General features: G+C 35.6%; 1 protein-coding gene across 2 annotated transcripts in view; it reads right to left on the reverse strand.

The window, feature by feature from the left end:
• Positions 1-2,366: 2,366 nt before the first annotated feature.
• Positions 2,367-19,961, reverse strand: part of LOC125661081 (E3 ubiquitin-protein ligase TRIM56-like) — a 35,810-nt gene continuing 18,215 nt past the window's right edge. Inside the window, exons 2-4 of one of the 2 annotated variants that reach the window (XM_048892964.2) lie at positions 5,995-7,135; positions 3,993-4,115; positions 2,367-3,813 (exon numbers count right to left, since the gene is read on the reverse strand). In XM_048892964.2, the coding sequence (XP_048748921.2) occupies positions 6,284-7,135 (852 nt within the window). In that variant the 3' untranslated portion in view covers positions 2,367-3,813; positions 3,993-4,115; positions 5,995-6,283. Of the gene's footprint in view, positions 3,814-3,992; positions 4,116-5,994; positions 7,136-10,703; positions 11,322-12,419; positions 12,590-19,961 lie in introns of those variants that run through there. The other variant, XR_007364638.2, reaches the window with a different exon arrangement.

Consider the following 19,961-nt stretch of genomic DNA (forward strand, 5'->3'; position numbering starts at 1 on the left):
CACTCCTCACTCCTACAATACCTGCACTTCTCAACCCAACAATAACTATTCATATATCCCGAACATTCATGCAATAAATTGTTTATTATACCGAAACAAAGCAAAACTACAAAAATAAATTTGAAATTGGAGTCCGCTCAACTATGCATTGTATGTAACTGAAATTGCATTAACAGTAACACCGCGCTGTTAATGTTTTAGGAGGTACAAACAATGAATTACAGTAATATGTTAGCCAGTTTTTGTATTTCCATTCTCCATGATGCTGATTTACCTTGCTTGCTTTTTCTACTAACCAAAACCAAGCGATTTATATGTATATCAGAGAACCGCATATTGTGTGCCTTACGAACTATCAAAGTACAATAACTCGAACTTCGTTTACCTTGACGTTAAATATATGGAAATGCACGTGAGTGTGTGTTTCTTGTTGCCTGCGTCATTCGGAACACTCGGGTTTGCTAATTTAACTGGACACAAAAGTGAAACAAGAGATATCCGAAGGGGTGGAACACGATGTTTTGTTGCAAGACAAACACGACGGTCACGTGACCTTCTCGGCCAATCAGATTCTGTTTTACTAGTGATTCTTTATATGAGGTATAATATTATATGTTGTAAAGATCTTTCAGAGAAGGAAATTTTATTTCATGTGGATATGCATGCTAGAATCTAGAACGTTTCACTGACATTTGGAGCTTTTACATGAACATTGAATTACCACCTGTCTATATTGGGGTTATCATCATTATATAAAGTCAATTCTTAAATTTTTATTTGTTATCGTTGTTATCTCCACTTTCAATGGATAGTGATTTGATTTGATTAGATTTGGTATTGATCATCTTTCCATGTATCCGTCTGTCTGTCTGTGCATCTGTCTGTCCGTGTCTGTCTGTCTGTCTGTCTGTGTATCCCTCTGTCTGTGTATCCCTCTGTCTCTGTATCCCTCTGACGTAAGGAATGACCGGTCAATATGAAAGGCGAAGATAACGAACAGTGATCAATCTCATAACTCCTACAAGCAATACAAAATAGATAGTTGGGCAAACACGGACTCCTGGACACACCAGATGTGGGATCAGGTGCCTAGGGGGAGTAAGTATCCACTGTCGACCGGTCACACCCGCCGTGAGCCCTATATCCCGATCAGGTAATCGGAGTTATCCGCAGTCAAAATCAGTGTGCCAAGAACGGCTTAACAATCTGTATGAAACACGTCAGATAGCATTTGACCCAATGATAGGTTGTATCGACGAACTAGATCGTTATAACGACCATAGAACTTGCGAAATGATGACTTCAATCGAGACTGTTGAAACTCCTGTACCATCAATTTGTCAGTAGCTTACCTCGATTTAAAAACTGACTATATGCAGGTGGGATACTTACACTGTACTCCTCCTAGGCACCTGATCCCACTTCCTACATTATGTATGTGTCTAGGGACCAGTATTTCACTACTCTTGATGTTGTGATCTTTGTTGTATTGTGAAATTGATCGTTGTTCATTATCCTCACTTTTTCATATTGTTGTGTAGTAAAAAACAGGCGCTTGATATAACAAAGAGGTCATATTTTGATATCCACGAACCTACACTAGTATAATTTTAACAATGTTTTATTGAAAAGAACCAGATACGAAAAATACACTGGCCATTTAATAGCCTCTCTTTACCTAAAATGTCATAGAGGACCATCATCTAGTCGGTCTTTTTAGATCGTATGTCGTAGATTTGTGCCTCGCATTCATTCGTAATTTTCGATGGAACGCAACATTTCTTGATGAGTCATCGTGTTGAATACCTGAATTAATCCGCTAAACTGGTACTCTCTGCCAGAACACGAACGCATGACTTCCCGGTCACGCAAACAAGTTGTACAGTTGTTATATTCAGTATTTGGCGCATTCATACTATGTTTCCATAATTGAAAGGAATTATAAAGTCTTCTATATTAGAATCTATGATCAGAGTATGTTTGGAGTTGTGTGGTACAACAGTTTGGCATATGATTCTTATAGGAGTTATGAGATTGATCATTGTTCGTTATCTTCACCTTTCATGTGCCCAAATGATGTGTATTTCAAATTCTTTTTAAAACGACATCTGAGCAACATGAAACAGCCATTACTGTCATTTTCTGAAAATGTTTTAAAAGTGTCGAGAAATGACATCAAATAATTGTGTTTTCCTTCTCTTCATCTAAGCTGCGTTTACATCTCACATCTGCTATATTTAGCTCTAAAACTTCATAGTTATTTCGGATTTCAAACATTTCGGTTGAGCATCACTGAAGAGACATTATTTGTCGAAATGCGCATCTGGTGCATCAAAATTGGTACCGTATAAGTTTTATATCTGACAAAAGATTGTTATCTTTATTTTGAGCTATACATCCCACAACATTCCATATTTACATTCTCTGTATGCATACAACGTAAACAACTTAATAAAGAATGTCTCTCACATTGTCACGTTTGCTAACAAACACACACCCTACATCAACAGTTACAATTTCACGTATATTCATGCTTATTCACGTCTGCCCTTCACCACAACAAACAAAATAAGGACAAATATGATAGGTATATATATCATGATGTCGTTTGGCATCAAATCACATGGTAATTGTCCTTCCAGTGAATCGACAAAACTCTTTGAGACGTGTGTTAATATCCAAAAGCAAATTGAATATTTCTCTTTTTTACCTTTCTTAATGATAAACTCTACTTCGAGATTGTGAACAGCCCACCTCTAAACTGGATCATCCCTACCTATGAGATGTTCATTTTGTGTACTAAACACGACTGAAGAAAACTGGAAAGAGTTTTTAACTTTTTATCTATAACGATGATTAATGTTTCCCATTCCCCGGGCTGGTTATATCTATCATTAGGGAATGCGTCAAGATTCGTGTCAAAATTTGCCTGAACGGAAGAATCCACAGATAGATCGGAATAAATTGATAGATTATAGAGGTTATTCATAGAAAGGAATCTTGGGGTCGTCAAATGCAATGAAAATATTTTCCCTGGTTTTTGTTTTTTGATTTTGAACTTTAAAACATACATACACTTTTGACTGCAATTATGCAATACAATATCCTGGTAAACACTATTTCCTTCTATGTATCTTTCGGTTAAAGCTGTGGACGGGTTGTTAGAAATTTGTTTGTTGTTTTCAGAAATAAACATCCCAGGATATAAAGTTGATCGATCAAAAGATAGATTTTTACTGATGATACTGGCTTTTAGTTTTGCTTCGTTAGAATGTGCGAGTTTCAGAAAGAAAAACCATTTATAACTGTGAAAAGGTAATCTTTTTTCGTCAATTTATTCAAAAATGTTTTCGCTGTCGTCGAACAACCTTAGAACAACACTTCTGTTTCTAGATAATTCAACTTTGAATCTAAAGGATCTGGAGAATATAATATTTATATTTGAGTTTATAATCTGCCTATTGGTATTCATCAAACTATACTGTCTGCTGTTGTCAAACCGTTTTAAAACCCAACCAAGGTACTCCCTAGAAGGAGATCCTATCAAATCCCTCCTGGACACCGAGGCACTGGACATTCCAAATTCAAATAACGTAGCAGACGCCTCTATCTTACGAACATGGATTATGAACGTAATTGAATCATTCTTGGCAATGGTCAGAGATCTATTAGAAAATGCCCCGTTGTACACGTAATACTGATCTTCTCTTCCACACGTCTGTGATAAATCATCCAGAGGGAAATTGGACGACACTTGCAAATCTCGAGATTGGCAAATGAAATCCGTGGTGTTTAAGAACTCCATAAATGAATCTGAAATGGAATTTGATTTAAGGTACTTTTCTTGAAATTTGAAGCATGTCCCAATGGACACATTTTTTTTTATTTTTTAGATTTTTAAATATATTCATATACATTTTTGATAGAACGTAATATGCATTATCACTGTAACAAAATACACAGTCTTACTAGAACGTAATGCACATTCTTACTATCAATATCCACATCCTTTGATTGCAGGAAAGATGCCAAACAAATAAGATGGATTGCTAAAAGTACTAAACTGACTGCAGTTCTAACACATTCACAAATAGATCGGTTGGATTGTTCATCCCCTACAAATAAAAGAAACTGAATTGTACTATTGTAGAAATAAGTTTTGGAAAGCGTTGTCCTCTTTAGTCAAATCATCCTTTAACTCGTTGTAAATATAAATGGGAATAGGCGAGTTTGAACAGGGACATAAACATAGTCCAAATCATCAGGGTGAAATTGGATGACTCCATTTACCTGATCAGGACATAGGGCTCACGGCGGTTGTGACCGGTTGACAGGGGATGCTTACTCCTCCTAGGCACCTGACCCCACCTCTGGTGTGTCCAGGGGTATGTGTTTGCCTAACTATCTATTTTGTATTGCGTATATGAGTTATGAGATTGATCACTGTTCGTTATCTTCACCTTTCATTTTCACAAAAATAAATATCTAATCAACAATATTCACAAAAATATTAGCTCACTTATGAGGAATGCCTGCAGATAAGGAACTGTTCGTTATCTTCATTTTTTCATTAACGACGTTTTATCTACCAATAATACTTATTTTTCTTCATATCTCGATTCGATACATCCCGTGAACTCTAAATAAAAGACACCCCAGAGTCTTCCATATCAGCTTCATACTTAGGTATTTTATTGAAGATAAATGTTAACGACAAACCAGAAGTATAACTTGATGACTTCAGCTTCTCTATCGTCAACTTTCCATAGTTGTGCAGCAAATTCCAATATCACATGTCTAGGGTGTGTACACCTGATTCAATATGCGAGAAGCCCGATATTATGATTTCACGTTTTACAAATTTGAATGTTCTGTCAATTTTTCAAACAGGATCTTCTTGTCAACATATAGCGTGAACTAAATATCACGATAACAATGTAAGGTCCTGCACCAACAGTATGTCATCCCCCGTGTTTGTTTTTGTGTGTTAAGTTTTCCTACAGTCTACCCGCCTTACCGTTTGCAAGCTACATGAAAGGTGAAGATAACGAACAGTGATCAATCTCATAGCTCCTACAAGCAATACAAAATAGATAGTTGGACAAACACGGACCCCTGGACACACCAGAGGTGGGATCGGGTGCCTAGGAGGAGTAAGCATCCCCTGTCGATCGGTCACACCCGCCGTGAGCCATATATCCTGATCAGGTAAACGGAGTTATCCGCAGTCAAAATCTGTGTGCCAAAGTGTACATCTAAACTAAACCTGACCTAGAGGAAGCATAAACGTAAATACAATACACGTAAATAATCACCAGTAGTGTTTTCTTAGCATAATGTGTAAACGATTTTAATCAAAACCTAAGTAATTAATCAGGGTTTCCTTCTACAGCATGTTTTCTTTCGAACAATTGCATGAGCTTTAAGGGAGAGGTCAGGAAGAATCCGTACCGTGACTGTGCGAAGATTTGTTCGAATTATACATTACCACAAGTTCCGAGGACCACGGGAATCTTAAGCAGCCCACGCGATTCTCGTATACGATTTTTTTTGTCCCGTATATCCACCGAAAATCATGCAGCTAGAGAGATAAAGATCATCATATGTTATCGGCAACGGAGATTGTTCAATACGGAGAAAGGTATAAATGACCATGTTAGAAGGAGTCTCGCAGACCAAATGTAAACTGGGTTTTACGAAGTTAAGAAAACCTGCAGACTTGTTAACTTTCCAGCAGAAAAAAAATCATTTCTGGCCCTGTGAAAACGTGAAGATAACGAACAGAATCAATCTCATAACTACTCATTAAGAGTAGGAAAAAAAGAAGGACCCTAGGACATTTCAGAAGTGGGATCAGGTGTCGAGGAAGAGTAAGCATACCCTGTCGATCGGTCAGTATGTGATTATCAAAATGAATATTTCGCCTTACAAAATTAATATTGCTGCAAAAAATGATAACGTTTGAAAAATAAATATTAGATAAAATGCATTTACCGAATATACTTGCTTGGAGTCGACGTAATCTGTTTTATGAAACCGTCAGCCCATTGACCTTAATTTGTATTTCCTTAATGGTTTCGATCATTTCAAATTTCTGACTTGGCGATAGCCTTTTGATATCTTGATCGACGATCATCTTGGTAAAACAGTCCAACTTTTGTGAAAGATTTTTTTCTGTTGACAAAAACTTGGCTATATTTTCTGATGCCATTGACCGCTCCGAAATCGTGCAGCATTCTGTTGCATTGTCAATAAAGTTCTGTAAACATTCCCGGCATTTTTTTTAAAGGTTACTGAGGTTGTTCGTTAGTTTGATAGACCATTTCTTGTTTTCCATTTCCTCAAATTGCTTCAAATATTGAACTCCTTTCCTTGTGACCATGCCCAGTTTTTCTTTGCTTTTATCAAAGTTGCTTTTCATTTCTAGTCTTTCTTTATTGAGTTCGATCAAAGTTTGTTTTGCCGTGGCAATCTTTTCCTTTACTCCAGCACATTTATCCCCCATAACTTTTTTACGAGATTCGTATTCATGCCCCACAGGCTTAACCAAATGAATATGTTTTGAGTGAGATTCAACAATGCAATTAGCGCATACAATCTTACAACAATTTCTTTCCGTACAGTAGAATTTCAGTTCGTTTTTCTCGTGTCCATTTAAAAGACGAACTTTGCTAGATGACATATCCTTTTTAGATAAATCATTGGAGGCAGATTGAGAATCGTTATTACGATCAAGTTTGTGATTCCGACAGGTTGTGTCCCTTCTGTCTGCAAAGCATATAGGACAAATGCGAATGTCACAACTAAAGCAGAAGTAACTATTGTTATCGTTTTGTCCACAAACCCCACATATATTTTTGGAAAGCTTTTCAAGCACACTCTTCAACTCACGCCTCGTGTTGTCTTTGGGGAAAATAAGGATATTCTTATTACTGATTACATGAACCTTATTACACAATGGACACGCGATTTTCTGACGGGAGCAGTGTTTCGATAGACAATCAGTACAAAACGTATGGTTGCAGGGCAGTATTCTGGGCACGTGTTTGTCCTCATCATATGTATTACAGTATATGGAACACTCGCAAATATTTTCGAGCTCATTGATAGAGTCTTTTACGCTTGATGTAGCCATCTGAAAAAGAAAGTTAACAGGGTGAAAATGTAAAGATAACGAACATTGATAAATCTCATAAATCCTATAGAGAAAACGAAATTAAGGGAGGGACCCCTGGTTATAGCAAAGGTTGATTTAGGAGCCATTGAGGAGAAAGCATCTCCTGTTGACCGGTCATACACGCCATGGACCATATCTTGATCAGATAAACGGAGTAAGAAGTGGTCAAAAACAGTGTGTAATGAACGGCCCACCAATCGGTATGTAACATGTCAGAAAATATTTAACCCAATGACAGATCGACCGCGGATGTTTACTACTCCTAGGCACCTGATCCCACCTCTTGTGTGTCCCGGGGTCCGTGTTCGCTCAACTCTAAATTATATATTCTACAATTGATTGTTTATAGCAAGCAAGCTCTATAAATTATGGCAATGAAAATTAAAATATACACATACATCCAATAAATTTGTTACGTGAAAAATCTGACACAACAATCGTACCTTGGATCTCGCAAAGTCACATTGATTTGAAATTTCTAGCTTATGTAGATTGTCCTGGTTGAATGCGAATACTCTCTAATTTAAAAGATTTGCTGTGAAGAAATCAATTACATGATTTTCCTGTGTGCATAAAGAAATAACAATAATAAAAATAACCGTTTCAATTTTTCTTATTTGAAAGATTTGAGAGATTAGGAAGAATTATCTCTTGCTTTCATATTTGTACGTTCAGAACATTTAATCGCTATCAATTCTCTTTCTTTTATTACCTCAAAGCAACATTTGACACATTATCTAGAAATAAGCACTTGGCCTAGCATAAATGACATGATTTAAAATTAGCTTTATTGTGTAAAATATAGGAATTGATTCAATAGATCTAAACGAATTGTTATTAATGGTATACAACCATTCCTCTCACGGTTAAAATCCAATCTCAAGTACTCATACAAAGACTTTATCTTCTGATCAATTGTTCGTAGAATGTTTTGATGTAAAGAAGTTTTGCAATTGAAGACTGGTTTCTCAATAAATTCAATAAACCAATTGTATGATAGACAAGCCATACTATTTGACAAATACAATAACAGAAACTTATACAAAGTACAAAATTTACTAATACTTATTGTCAAGTATTACATATTTGTAAGTACATTGTAGGTATAAAATGGCTCCAAAACTAAATGTTTGTGCTGTCAAAAACATATTATTGATATATTCTATATAGAAAAATCTCTGTTGCTAAGAAGCTGAAAATATACTGAATATGAGAAATACTGACAGAATATATGTGATTTGCTTTAAAAATGTACTGTTAACATAAAACAATTGCTTTATATGAAATGATTGAGACTGATCAGTGGACCAGGCAAAGTTCTTCTCTCTCTCTCTCTCTCTCTCTCTCTCTCTCTCTCTCTCTCTCTCTCTCTCCATCTTTTTGAAATTGAATACCTTTCACATAATATATACATATGTACTCCTAAATGTACACATATGTTTGTACTTGCTTGAAAGATGTATATACTATATTATCATGTGTTGTTAATATGCAAATGTTTATTTATTGTGAAAGCAAAAAAAAAAAAAAAAATGAATTACAAAAAAAGACATTATCTTCTGTGTTATATTTATAAAGGTTTTCTCTGGCAATCCAACCCGAATTTTCTTATTGTATTTTGAGAAGTTCTTTGATGTGTTCATGGGTATGTTTGTCACACTCTCAATTTTATTTTATTTTATATCAGTTATAAGATTTTTAGCGCATTATTCACGCATTTAAAACAAGTTTCGTAAAATTTCCAAACTCCCTGGAATGAACAAGTGAAAATGATTAATCTCATAAGGAATACAAAATTAAGAGTAGAACAAACACGGACCCCTAGACATACCAGAGCTTGGGTCAGCTGCCAATGAAATATAATGTATTTAAACCATTTCTCTCTGATTAGAGGGTTTTTATCATGGGTGACAGAGCCGCCAGTCAAAAAGTGTTGTCAGGATTACGAAAATCTTCAGGGTGTTTGACTTTGTACATCATGTCATCAATGTGCATCTGGTGCATCAAAATTGGTACCGTATAAGTTTTACATTATGAGCCCTAGGTTGAGGCCTCTGCTGGTGGACTGTTAGTCCCTGAGGGTCTCTACAGCCCAGTATCTAAGTACTTCGCTACTAGCTTGAAAATACGGATGCATATTTAATTCCTGGGATAAAATTTAGAAATTCATTTCAAAATTAAGGATAATCTCCCCCATGCATAACTCTTATCCTTGGACGAATTTGGCTCCATGTTTTAACACTCTAGTTCTCCTTTTAGCTCTCACAAGTTTATTGTTATTTCGAATTTCCAAATTTTCGGTTTGAGCATCACTGACGAGACATTCATCGAAATACGTATCTGGTGCATCAAAATTGGTACCGTATAAGTTTTACATGTAAACCTGCACAGTGCAGCGTTCTGGTCGTTCCGGTGTGGCATACATTCTAGGGAATCACGTCCAAGTGTTTCGGACATCGTCACCTGCTCTCGTTTTAGTGTTACGCTCGTGGTACTGTAAATAATTGAGATTAAGGTCATGACCCTGTGTTCTGTTGGTTCCCATCTCATTCCTAAAAACTAAAGAATGTTTATGATTGAGTTTCGATTAGATTTTCCCAGCTGATCTGATGCAAACAAAGCGTCAGTTTCCTGGTCTGGTTTTGGGTCAGACTTCATTGGTTTTGGTCCCTTAACCTCGGCCTTAATACCACGCTGTTTATTTATCCTTCAGTGCATCTCTTGGTTTTGCACACAATGCTAACGCCGAAGATGACGATCAAAGCTGCTAATCATAGATCTTAGAGAAATTGGTTCATACTCATTGTCATTCTTTGTTCTTTTTGGATTACAATGCAATATCATTGGGGGCGTTGAATGAATCAAACTATTCCCTCCCTTACTTTGAAGAAATTTTGTCAGTAATCTGAGGTGACTGGCTGTTGTGCTCTTATTTTCATTACATCCTCTATGAAGTCACTGCATTCAGGGTATAGCATCTCAAAGTTGTTTTTTTATAATATATATACCCGGTATCAAGCAGACGAATCAAAATGTCCATCCATGTTTGTGTATTGAATAATTATGTCATATGATATGAAAGGTCATAATACTCATTCATGAGTAGGAAGGAAATATAAGGTTATTTCAATCAGAGGGTTGCAACATAGCGGTAAAACCCGAGGCTTTGATATTTTTCATTCAGGTCTCTAATCATTTTTCGTTTTCCTTGTGATTTGTGACGTCATATTGATAACTTTTAAATTGATTGAATCTTCAGCATACATTACAAATGACCCCATAATATGATTCTACGAAATTAATTTTGGCAACTACTTTGTGACAGACAATCAATTGATTAATGAGTGAGTAAATAACATAAGAGTTATTTCTCTTTGCATAACAACACCTAGTCATTTACATGTCTGCACACACATGAATTACTACTTGCAAGTTTGCTGATTTATTTCTTACACATTTTAAGCAACTGTTATGGATCAGAACAAATCCTTTATATAGCGGAACAGAATTTACTGACAAAAGACAATTAAACAATCAATAAGATTTATTCACAATTAATAATTGAAAGACAATTGTAACAATAACAAAATACTAACTTGCGGCATTTGAGCAATAAATCCGAACAGAGTCGACACACTCAAAAATAGTAGACTGAATTCAAAGATCCTAGTTCCTAGTATGATCCAAAATGCAAAGAAAGTTTCTAACCAGAGCGATTTTTTTAATCAGAGTTTTCCAGTGTATTTATAATAGGAATAAATTTTCTAATACCATCTTGAAAGACAATGATGCAACCATTACGTGATCTCTCTACGAAAGAAAATAAACATACTTTAGAACAATCTAGGCCACAGGTGTCAATGAATTGCAGGGAAATGATCATGAGGCTCTGGAACAATCTAGGTCACTGATGTCAAAGAAGTACAATGGAATAGCACACAGCAAAACCTTAACATCAATATCTTTAACTATATTATAAATAGAACTGACACATAATAGATATGAAACTTTAGGTCTAAATCAATACCAGGATGGCACGTCGCGTCATTTGGTGTACATGTGGGGAAGTCTTTCGGTGCAGCTCGAAGTCATCTGATCTTCTACCAAGTCCCAGCTCGAAGTCATCTGATCTTCTACCAAGTCCCTGTCAAAATCGCAGGTTTTGTTTTCAAAAGAGCATTGATCCTGATATTTAAAGCACAATTGTTTTAAGGACGAGTGTGTAAACAGAAATTCAAAGTGGTTTTTACAAATGGACGTGGACTTAGCCATGCATTTTACTGGCCAAACCTATAAGGACTAAAGTCTCGTATACACTGGAGACACTAGTTATATCGGAGACTCATTTGGACGTTGGAAGAGGGAGTGCGGATATATAAGCAGTAGAGCTTACAAAACACCATGCATAAAATTACATAGAAACGTATAAAGTTCATTGGGTGAGGGTATTGAATGAATCACTCGACTTTCTCTCTTAGAAGAAATAACGTCAGTAATTTAAGATGATTAGCTGCTTTTCTTATCGTGTTCTTATTTTCACTAGCCTCTATGAAGTCATCTACATTTAAAGTCCGAAATTTCGAGAATGCTGAACATCATGTTATGATTGTTGTTTTTATTCAAGCAGATGAATCTAAAACTATTCATCTGTGTAACTTACTACAAGTATGTCACGAGATATGAGAGATTGCAACATCTTTCATACCTTTCTTTCATAGGATTATAAGATTTGCGTATGGGTAGCCATGAAATATAAGGTAATTCCAACTTTGAGGTGGCAAACAAGTGGTAAAACATGAGGCTCTGCCAAGGGTTTTACCCCTTTTTTGCAACTCCGAGGAAAGATTTACCTAAATATTTCATGGCTACCCGCAAGAGAGTATTTTTCTCTCATATTTCTGATTATTTTTATTGTGCCCAGAGACGCTATATTGAGAATTTTCCAATGAATTAAATCTTCGCTATACAGTTTCAAATGACTCCAGAATTGGAATGTATAACCTTAATTTTGGCAACTTTGTTGCTAACAGAAAATAACCGATCAATGATTGAGAAAGCAGCATTAGAGTTATTCGTCTTTGAATAAAAACCCAAAGATTTCTAAACATGCTTTTCATGCCTGCACATACACGAAAGAGTACTTGTGCTTGGTTTTTTTCAATGATATATTTCTAAACACATTTAATTATAAAACTTGAATATAGTATATGGAATACTGATATGTAATAAAAATGAGACGTACGGCCTGAAAGTTAGGCTAAATCAAAATCGGAATGATGCATGACGTCATTTGGCCAACATCTGGGAAATGTTTTGAGTGCAGCGCGAAGTCCGAGCCACAGTTAGGCCTGGTGAACTCCGTAAGATTTCTCTTCAAAGGGACATTGATACTGATATCAAATGTACAGTCACCTGTAACGACGAGATTCTACATGTTTTGAATGCATTTTACTTTCATTTCGGGCTCACGTCGCATATAGGCCTACAATGGAAACATTTTTTTTTACATCGGAGAAACGTGTGGGCGTTGGAAGAGGGAGTGCAGAGATAGTACAAGTAGTGGAGCCATACATTAGATTCATTGGGGGGGGGGGGGGGGTGAATAGAATCATTAGATTTTCTCGCTTAGAAGAAATTCTGTCAGTAATCAGATTGGCTGTTTTCATCAATGTGTTCTTATTTTCATTAGTAGGTCAAACTCCAAGGTCAAGGTTAATGAAAATAAGAACACACGCTAAAGTGCGAACTGTCAGTCCGCTTGGCCCATGTTTTTGACCTGTACTGTATATTAATGTCGGTAATATTCTGTCTACGTGAACAGGGCTGACAGTTCGCGCTTTAGCGTGGGCCTAGAAAAAAGTCGGTGTCTTTGAACTTGTAACAGTGCGACATTTAACTCTGGACACGACAAAAGTCCGGAGTTTCGCCAACCCTTTTATTAAGGATACAAATAAACCCTTCACAAAAAAAGATGGGATTTTATGTTCACAAGACATGCACCAACATTTACACTTGCACCTATTGTAGTTTTTAAGATATTTCACCTGAAATCAAAAAATCCCATGGGATTTTGGAGGGATTTTTAATCCCACTTGGGGGATTTTCACTCCCACAAAAAATCCTATGGGAGAAAAAATATAATTTCTCCCATAGGATTTTAACTCCCATATTTAAACTTAATATGGGATACAATGTCCCATAGGAGGAAATGTCCCATAATGAACATGAAATGGCAGTAAATATCCTATTTGAGCATGAATGGGAATAGATATCCCAAATAAAACACAGGATGGGATTTTTATTCCATGAATATAACAATAAAACAGAAAATTGTATCTTAAAAAGTGTTGTTTGTCATGATTCTTAAAATGTACTTAAAAGCCAAGGCATGGCATTAATTTTTAAATATATATAGTAATTATAAACTCTTATGTGTAGGCCTATGTGTTTGTGAATAAATGTCTAAAAAACATGAGAGATAATAAAAGATATTAGAGCTCTGCATTACTAAACTTTTCCCCATGCAATTTTAATTGTATACATATAACCCTTGCACAAAAATATCCATATAAAATTGGACGGGACTATATTATTGCAACAAGCAGACAAGAACACTATGAAATACTCATTCACACACGGGCACTGTAAGTTAATGTAAATATATAGTATGTGCATGTATAAATATATATACATGCACATACTACATGTATCTATTTACATCAACTTCCATTGCCCGTGCATTCACATGCAGTTGCTCACATTCACTATTCACAACCCTTCATATGTCGTCAGGTACTAAAATATGTTCACAGGAACCGGTAATTTTGTCTGTATTAATAATAGTGTGGGTATATACCATATACCGTACCATCCCCTAATCAGCTGCTATTGGGGGGGGGGGGGGGGGGGACCTACAAGGGCTGATACTTCACTCAAAACTTCGTTTCAAAATAGTTCTTAAAATTATCGTCACCCACCATCCTTGTGGTTTTATAAAGGGTAGCAGTATTATTACTACAGATTAAATTACCAGTTCATGTGATATGTTGTTGAATTACGGAATAGGCCTAGCTTACAACTTGTTTACATATTCTAAAATTAGTGTTAAGTGCTTACGGTGAAACATGAACTCTGCTAGGTGATGCTAAGTTGTTTAGTGAACCGAATCAGACATCTCAAATAAGATTCTCGATTATTTAACAACACAAGAATCGTTTTACAAAATGTATGCTTCGGTCCATCTTTCCCTCCCTTCTACAATCGTATTCATTCTCAAGTCAAAGTACTTTCTCCGATTGCTACCTTTACATTAAGCGTCGAAAAGACTTTGACAGGCGTGTCCGAATAAACGGTTAACAGACGTCTCGACTCTAGGGAAGTTCGGCTCTAAGTGTTCTAAACATCTCGAGCGATTTTATAGTGATAAACTTATATGATTTTCGACATTTGTGTATCAATGTTTTATTAATATTGTAGACTTTTTTTACTCATAAAGCAAAGCAATGTTATCGCAAATTTTTAGGTCTACTTACAAATGTATTAACCCCGAGATCCGCCACTAATTAGTTACACAAGTTGTGTGGATACAACAGTCTTCACTTATCATTTTAATTTCATTGGATGATAAAATAGATGACGTTAATATTTTGAATACCTTGTATACGCAAAAGAATTTAACTATACGATGTTTATTTTTCAAATAATAACTTCAGTGGCGAATGGGCGGATCCCCCGTCCCATTCCCATCCCTCACGCATAGTACTAATTATTTCCCCAGCCACTTAATGACCAGATATACACGACTATTGAATGTAAAGCACTGTTCAGTCATTGTGTACTCCCAATTAATTAACAATCTACCCTCGTAAATCATAATCGTTACGCTTCAATGGACATGAAACCTTAAATCAATCCATTGACACTACTTAGTCAACGATTTTATATTGTGATACATTTCTATGATTTCGGACATTTATATATCAGGATTATCTGATTTATTTATCAGTGTTCAAAAATCAAAGTACATGTACCGTTACAACGATTTTATACCTACTTCTTATAATACCCCCCTGGATACGCCACTAGCTAAATTAATTCTGGTGATGCCTATAACAGCGGTACATGTACTCACCTATCATTCTAACTTATTGAAAGTTAAAATAAATGTAGATATAATCTAATGTAAACATTTTGAATACTTTATATATATATATATATATATATATATATATATATATATATAAAGGCATGCCTTCATCATATGATGTTATGTTTATTAACTTTAGTGGTAGATAACCGAGAACGACACTCCACCCCTACTTCGCACAATTCAATTTCTAATATTGACAAGCGGCCCATTTTGACCAGATAGACATTACCCTTGAACGTAAAACACTGGTCAGTCATTGTGTATTTCTAATTAACAAACTTCATCATTGAATACAGCCACTGACACTAGTCGTGAGTTGATTTTGTACGTGATAAATTCCTAATGATCTTTACTCGTGTGTTTCATTGCTTATTTGGAGTTTTTATTTGTTTGGTTTTTCCCCCTTCTTCTTCTTCTTCAAGAGCAAAGTATTGATATTGCAGTTTAACCCCCTGGAACCGCCAGTTATTAGGTAGACGTATTGTGTTGATCTACTAATTAGGTAAATGAAGTCAATGGATATCTGCGGTAATATTTAGCGTTATTCACTTAATATTAGCTTCCTAACTATATTGAAAGTTGAAATAACGTTAACATTTCGAATACTTTAAATATCTAGGATACATAATCATACGAGGATTATTTTTTAATATTTTGAAATTAGAAAAACAACTTTAGAGGCGGAGGAGCGGAAGCCATCCCTCTTCCTGCAGGATTTATGGTCCAAAATTGACAAAAGGCTCGTTTTGACCAGATAGAAATGGCACTTTCAAACGGAAAATATTGGTCAGTCATTGTGTACTTCCAATTAAAAAAACTACTCCCATTGTAACTCTACTTAGTCCCTGGTATTCTACAATGTACAATTTGAATATTTCATATTTGTATGGTATAAACAGTCACACGATGTTTAGTTCGGAAATTTAAAAAAAAATGTAGTGGGGACACTGGTCAGTCATTGTGTATTCCCAATTAACAAACTACCCTTTTAAATCCTACTCGTTACGGTTCGTCAGACACGACAACATCTTGTGGGTGTACTTGTTTATTGTAATTAAGGTCTGCTTCGCAATGAAAACCTGTTATCATTGACAATTAATTGTTATTCCACTTAGTCATCGATTTTTTATGTGATACATTTCTATGATCACGGACATTTATATATATATATCAGGGTTGTCTTGTCAGGGTTTATTTATCATTATTCCAAAAGCAAAGTACTGTTATCACGATTTTATGCCTACTTCTTACCCCTCTGGATCCGCCACTAGCTAGATAATTTTGGTGATGCCTATAACAGCGGTACTCATCTATCATTGTAACATTATTGGAAGTTAAAATACAAGTAAATTTAATGTTAACATTTTGAATACTTTACATATATACATGTTAAGGAATTCATCATATGATGTTTATTAAATTTAGTGGTGGATGACCGAGAGCGAACATCCCCCTCTCCCTCGCACAGTTCAATTTCTAGAATTGACAAGTGGCCCATTTTTACCCTTGAACGTAAAGCACTGGTCAGTCATTGTGTAATTCCAATTAACGAACTTCACCATTGAGTTCTGGCCGTTACGCTTCGTCAGACACTAACCCACTAATACTACCTAGATACTGATTTTGTACGTGATAAATTCCTGTGATCTTTACTAGTATGTTTCATTGTTTATTTGGAGTTTCTATCTGTTTGGGTTTTCTATTTTTTCTTTCTTCAAAAGTAAAGTATTCATATTGCAATTTAACCCCCTGGATCCGCCACTTTTTAAAAGTACACATATAAATATAATTGTGTTGATCTATAATAATCAGGTAAATGAAGTCAATGGATATCTGCGGTAAAATTCAGCGTTATTCACTTAGCTTCCTAACTATATTGAAAGTTGAAATAGACAACGTTAACATTTTGAATAATTTGAATATTTAGAATAGATAATCGTGCGGTGTTTATTTATGAATATTTTGAAATTTAAAAAAAACCAAAACTTTAGCGGCGGAGGAGCAGAAGCCACCCCTCCTCCTGCAGAATTTATGGTCCAAAATTGACAAAAGGCTCGTTTTGACCAGATATAAATGGCACTTGAACGGAAAATACTGTTCAATCACTCTACTTAGTCCCTGATATTCTATACAATGTACAATTTGAATACTTCATATATGTACAGGAAATAATCACACGATGTTTAGTTCGGATATAAAAAAAAATATAGTGACCCAACTGGTCAGTCATTGTGTATTCCCAATTAACAAACTATCCTTTTAAATCCTAGTCGTTACGCTTCGTCGGACACGACAACATAACACATTGACCCTAACCGAACAAGTCTTGTAGTTAAGGTCTTCTGCTCCCAAATGGAAACCTGAATAAGATATCATTAAGGTCTTCCGTTTCCAACGGAAGATTTCGTTGTTCTTGACACTACTTAAATAAAAAAAAAATAGTGGTCCCACTAGTCAGTCATTTTGTATTCCCAATTAACAATCTACCCTATTATATTCTACACGTTACGCTTCGTCAGACACGAGATCATAAGCCATTGACCCTAACCTATCTAGTCTAGTATAAATGGGTTTTTTGTTTACTGTAATTCAGGTCCTCCGCTTCCAACTGAAGACCTCATTGTTATCTCTGTTATCATTATGGTCTTCCGCTTCCAAAGAAAGATTTCGTTGTTATTTTTGACACTACCTAGAGACATAATCTCGAACATTTATGTATCGATGATTTGTTGTTTGTTGTAATTTTTTGGTGGAAGCTTTACTGGAGTTGAAATAGTTACGGTTGATATTGGAAATAGATTTTACAATGAAGAACTAATACTGTCTTCATTACTAGGAAAACTTTAGTAGCGGACTGATCAAAGCACCCACCCTTTCCCCAACCCCTCGACCAGCCATCACGTATAGTTCATTTTCCAAAATATATAGATGCAACACTTGATCGTAAAATAGTGATCAATCAATGCATATTCCTAATCAACAAAATACCTTTAAAAGTGCGACATTTAACTCTGGACACGATAAAAGTGCGGAGTTTTTTGTCTATGACAACCACATATTTTCTTCAATAAAAACACTAAAATTTCACTCTGTCATTAAATGTACGTATACGACGCGATCTAATCAAGCCGGCATAGAGGCGCCCCATGCGAAAATTACCCTTATCAAATGTTACGTACTTCGGATTTTTATTGAGCTTAATCCTAAATATTGCACATCTAGATAATTTTCCAAAAATATATGAAACTTTTTACTTGTATCAAAATTCTTTCTGTTTTATATCTTCTAAATTTTATCATAGAGTTAACTAACAGTCTCACTTGCAGAATTAAGGGGTGTGGAGATGGAACCCCCCCATCATTTCAAAGATAAGAATTTAATTGCAATTGCAATTGATCATTACCTGTAATGCTTCAATATTTTCTCCCGTAAGGGGGGGGGGGACAACCCCTCCCGAACCACCCTAACCGTGATTTGGTTAGTCCTCAATTGCAAAGCCCTTGTAGTCCAATATCCAGTATCCAGTTAATGTAGGGCTTTTACATGTAATATGTATATCAGATATGTTTCATCCCGTGGGGATCCGGTGTTGTATCATAGACCCCCCCCCCCCCCCCCCCGGAAAAACGGGCCCGGAATTGCGCCCCAGGATATAATTTCCCCCTATGTACAAAATCAGTATAGAGTCTCCCCTTTGGCGGAAAAATCGCCCTGGTATATATATAACCCCAACCCCCCCCCCCCCCCTGTTTCCGGATTTCATTTGTTATAATAGTTTAAGGAAATAGATATGCGCTCATTAATATTACGATATTCATAAAACAAACAAATATTTTTATTGTAAATACAATATGCTTACCAAAAGACTTTAACGATGGTCAATATAAGTAGGATTTTTCGTAAAAAATCGACTCACTAAGCGCACGGTACTGGTGTCACTTTACGTTACACTTATAACGTCATAAATTGTGGCAAAATATAATCACGAAAGCAACGTCACATTTTAAACAAATTCATTATCTCCAAGCTGTAATATCATAACTAAAGCACATGCATGATTTAATGTTTAAAAATTGAAAATAAATCTTTGTACGTGTATAGTGTACATTCATAAAAATTATGAATTCTTAGAAATACTCCAAAGTATACGTACTGTATTTATTTCACCGTGCCTACAACAGCAGGCATGTCGTATGAAATAAGGGTACCCGTTTCGGTAGGTTTCGTTTTGCTTCGGTAGATTTCGTTTCCTTTCGATTTCGTTTCGTATTTTACAGGTAACCATCCCATGAAATAAGGCTTGCAATTCTTATGAATATGACCTCTGAAAAATTTGAACACAGTAAAAAAAATCAGTTTTGGTTTTTTCTAGGATATATATAGACTTAATAATCATTGCTCTCTTTAATACTTTTTATTAATGCCAAACACGGAAGGGGGGGGGGGTTAAAAACTCCCGTACGTTTCTGTCATCGATCTACATCGATCACGCTCTAGTGGAAAAAAAACAACAACCAGCGCATAGAAAGTATATGTAGTTTTGCGCTTTATAAATGAATAATAATAATAACCACGGTGAGTTGAAGTGAGAGATAAAAACTTCCAAATAATATTACATTTTAACGTTTTAATGTT

Source organism: Ostrea edulis, chromosome 8 (genome assembly GCF_947568905.1).
Source record: "Ostrea edulis chromosome 8, xbOstEdul1.1, whole genome shotgun sequence".
Taxonomy (NCBI): Eukaryota; Metazoa; Mollusca; class Bivalvia; order Ostreida; family Ostreidae; genus Ostrea; species Ostrea edulis.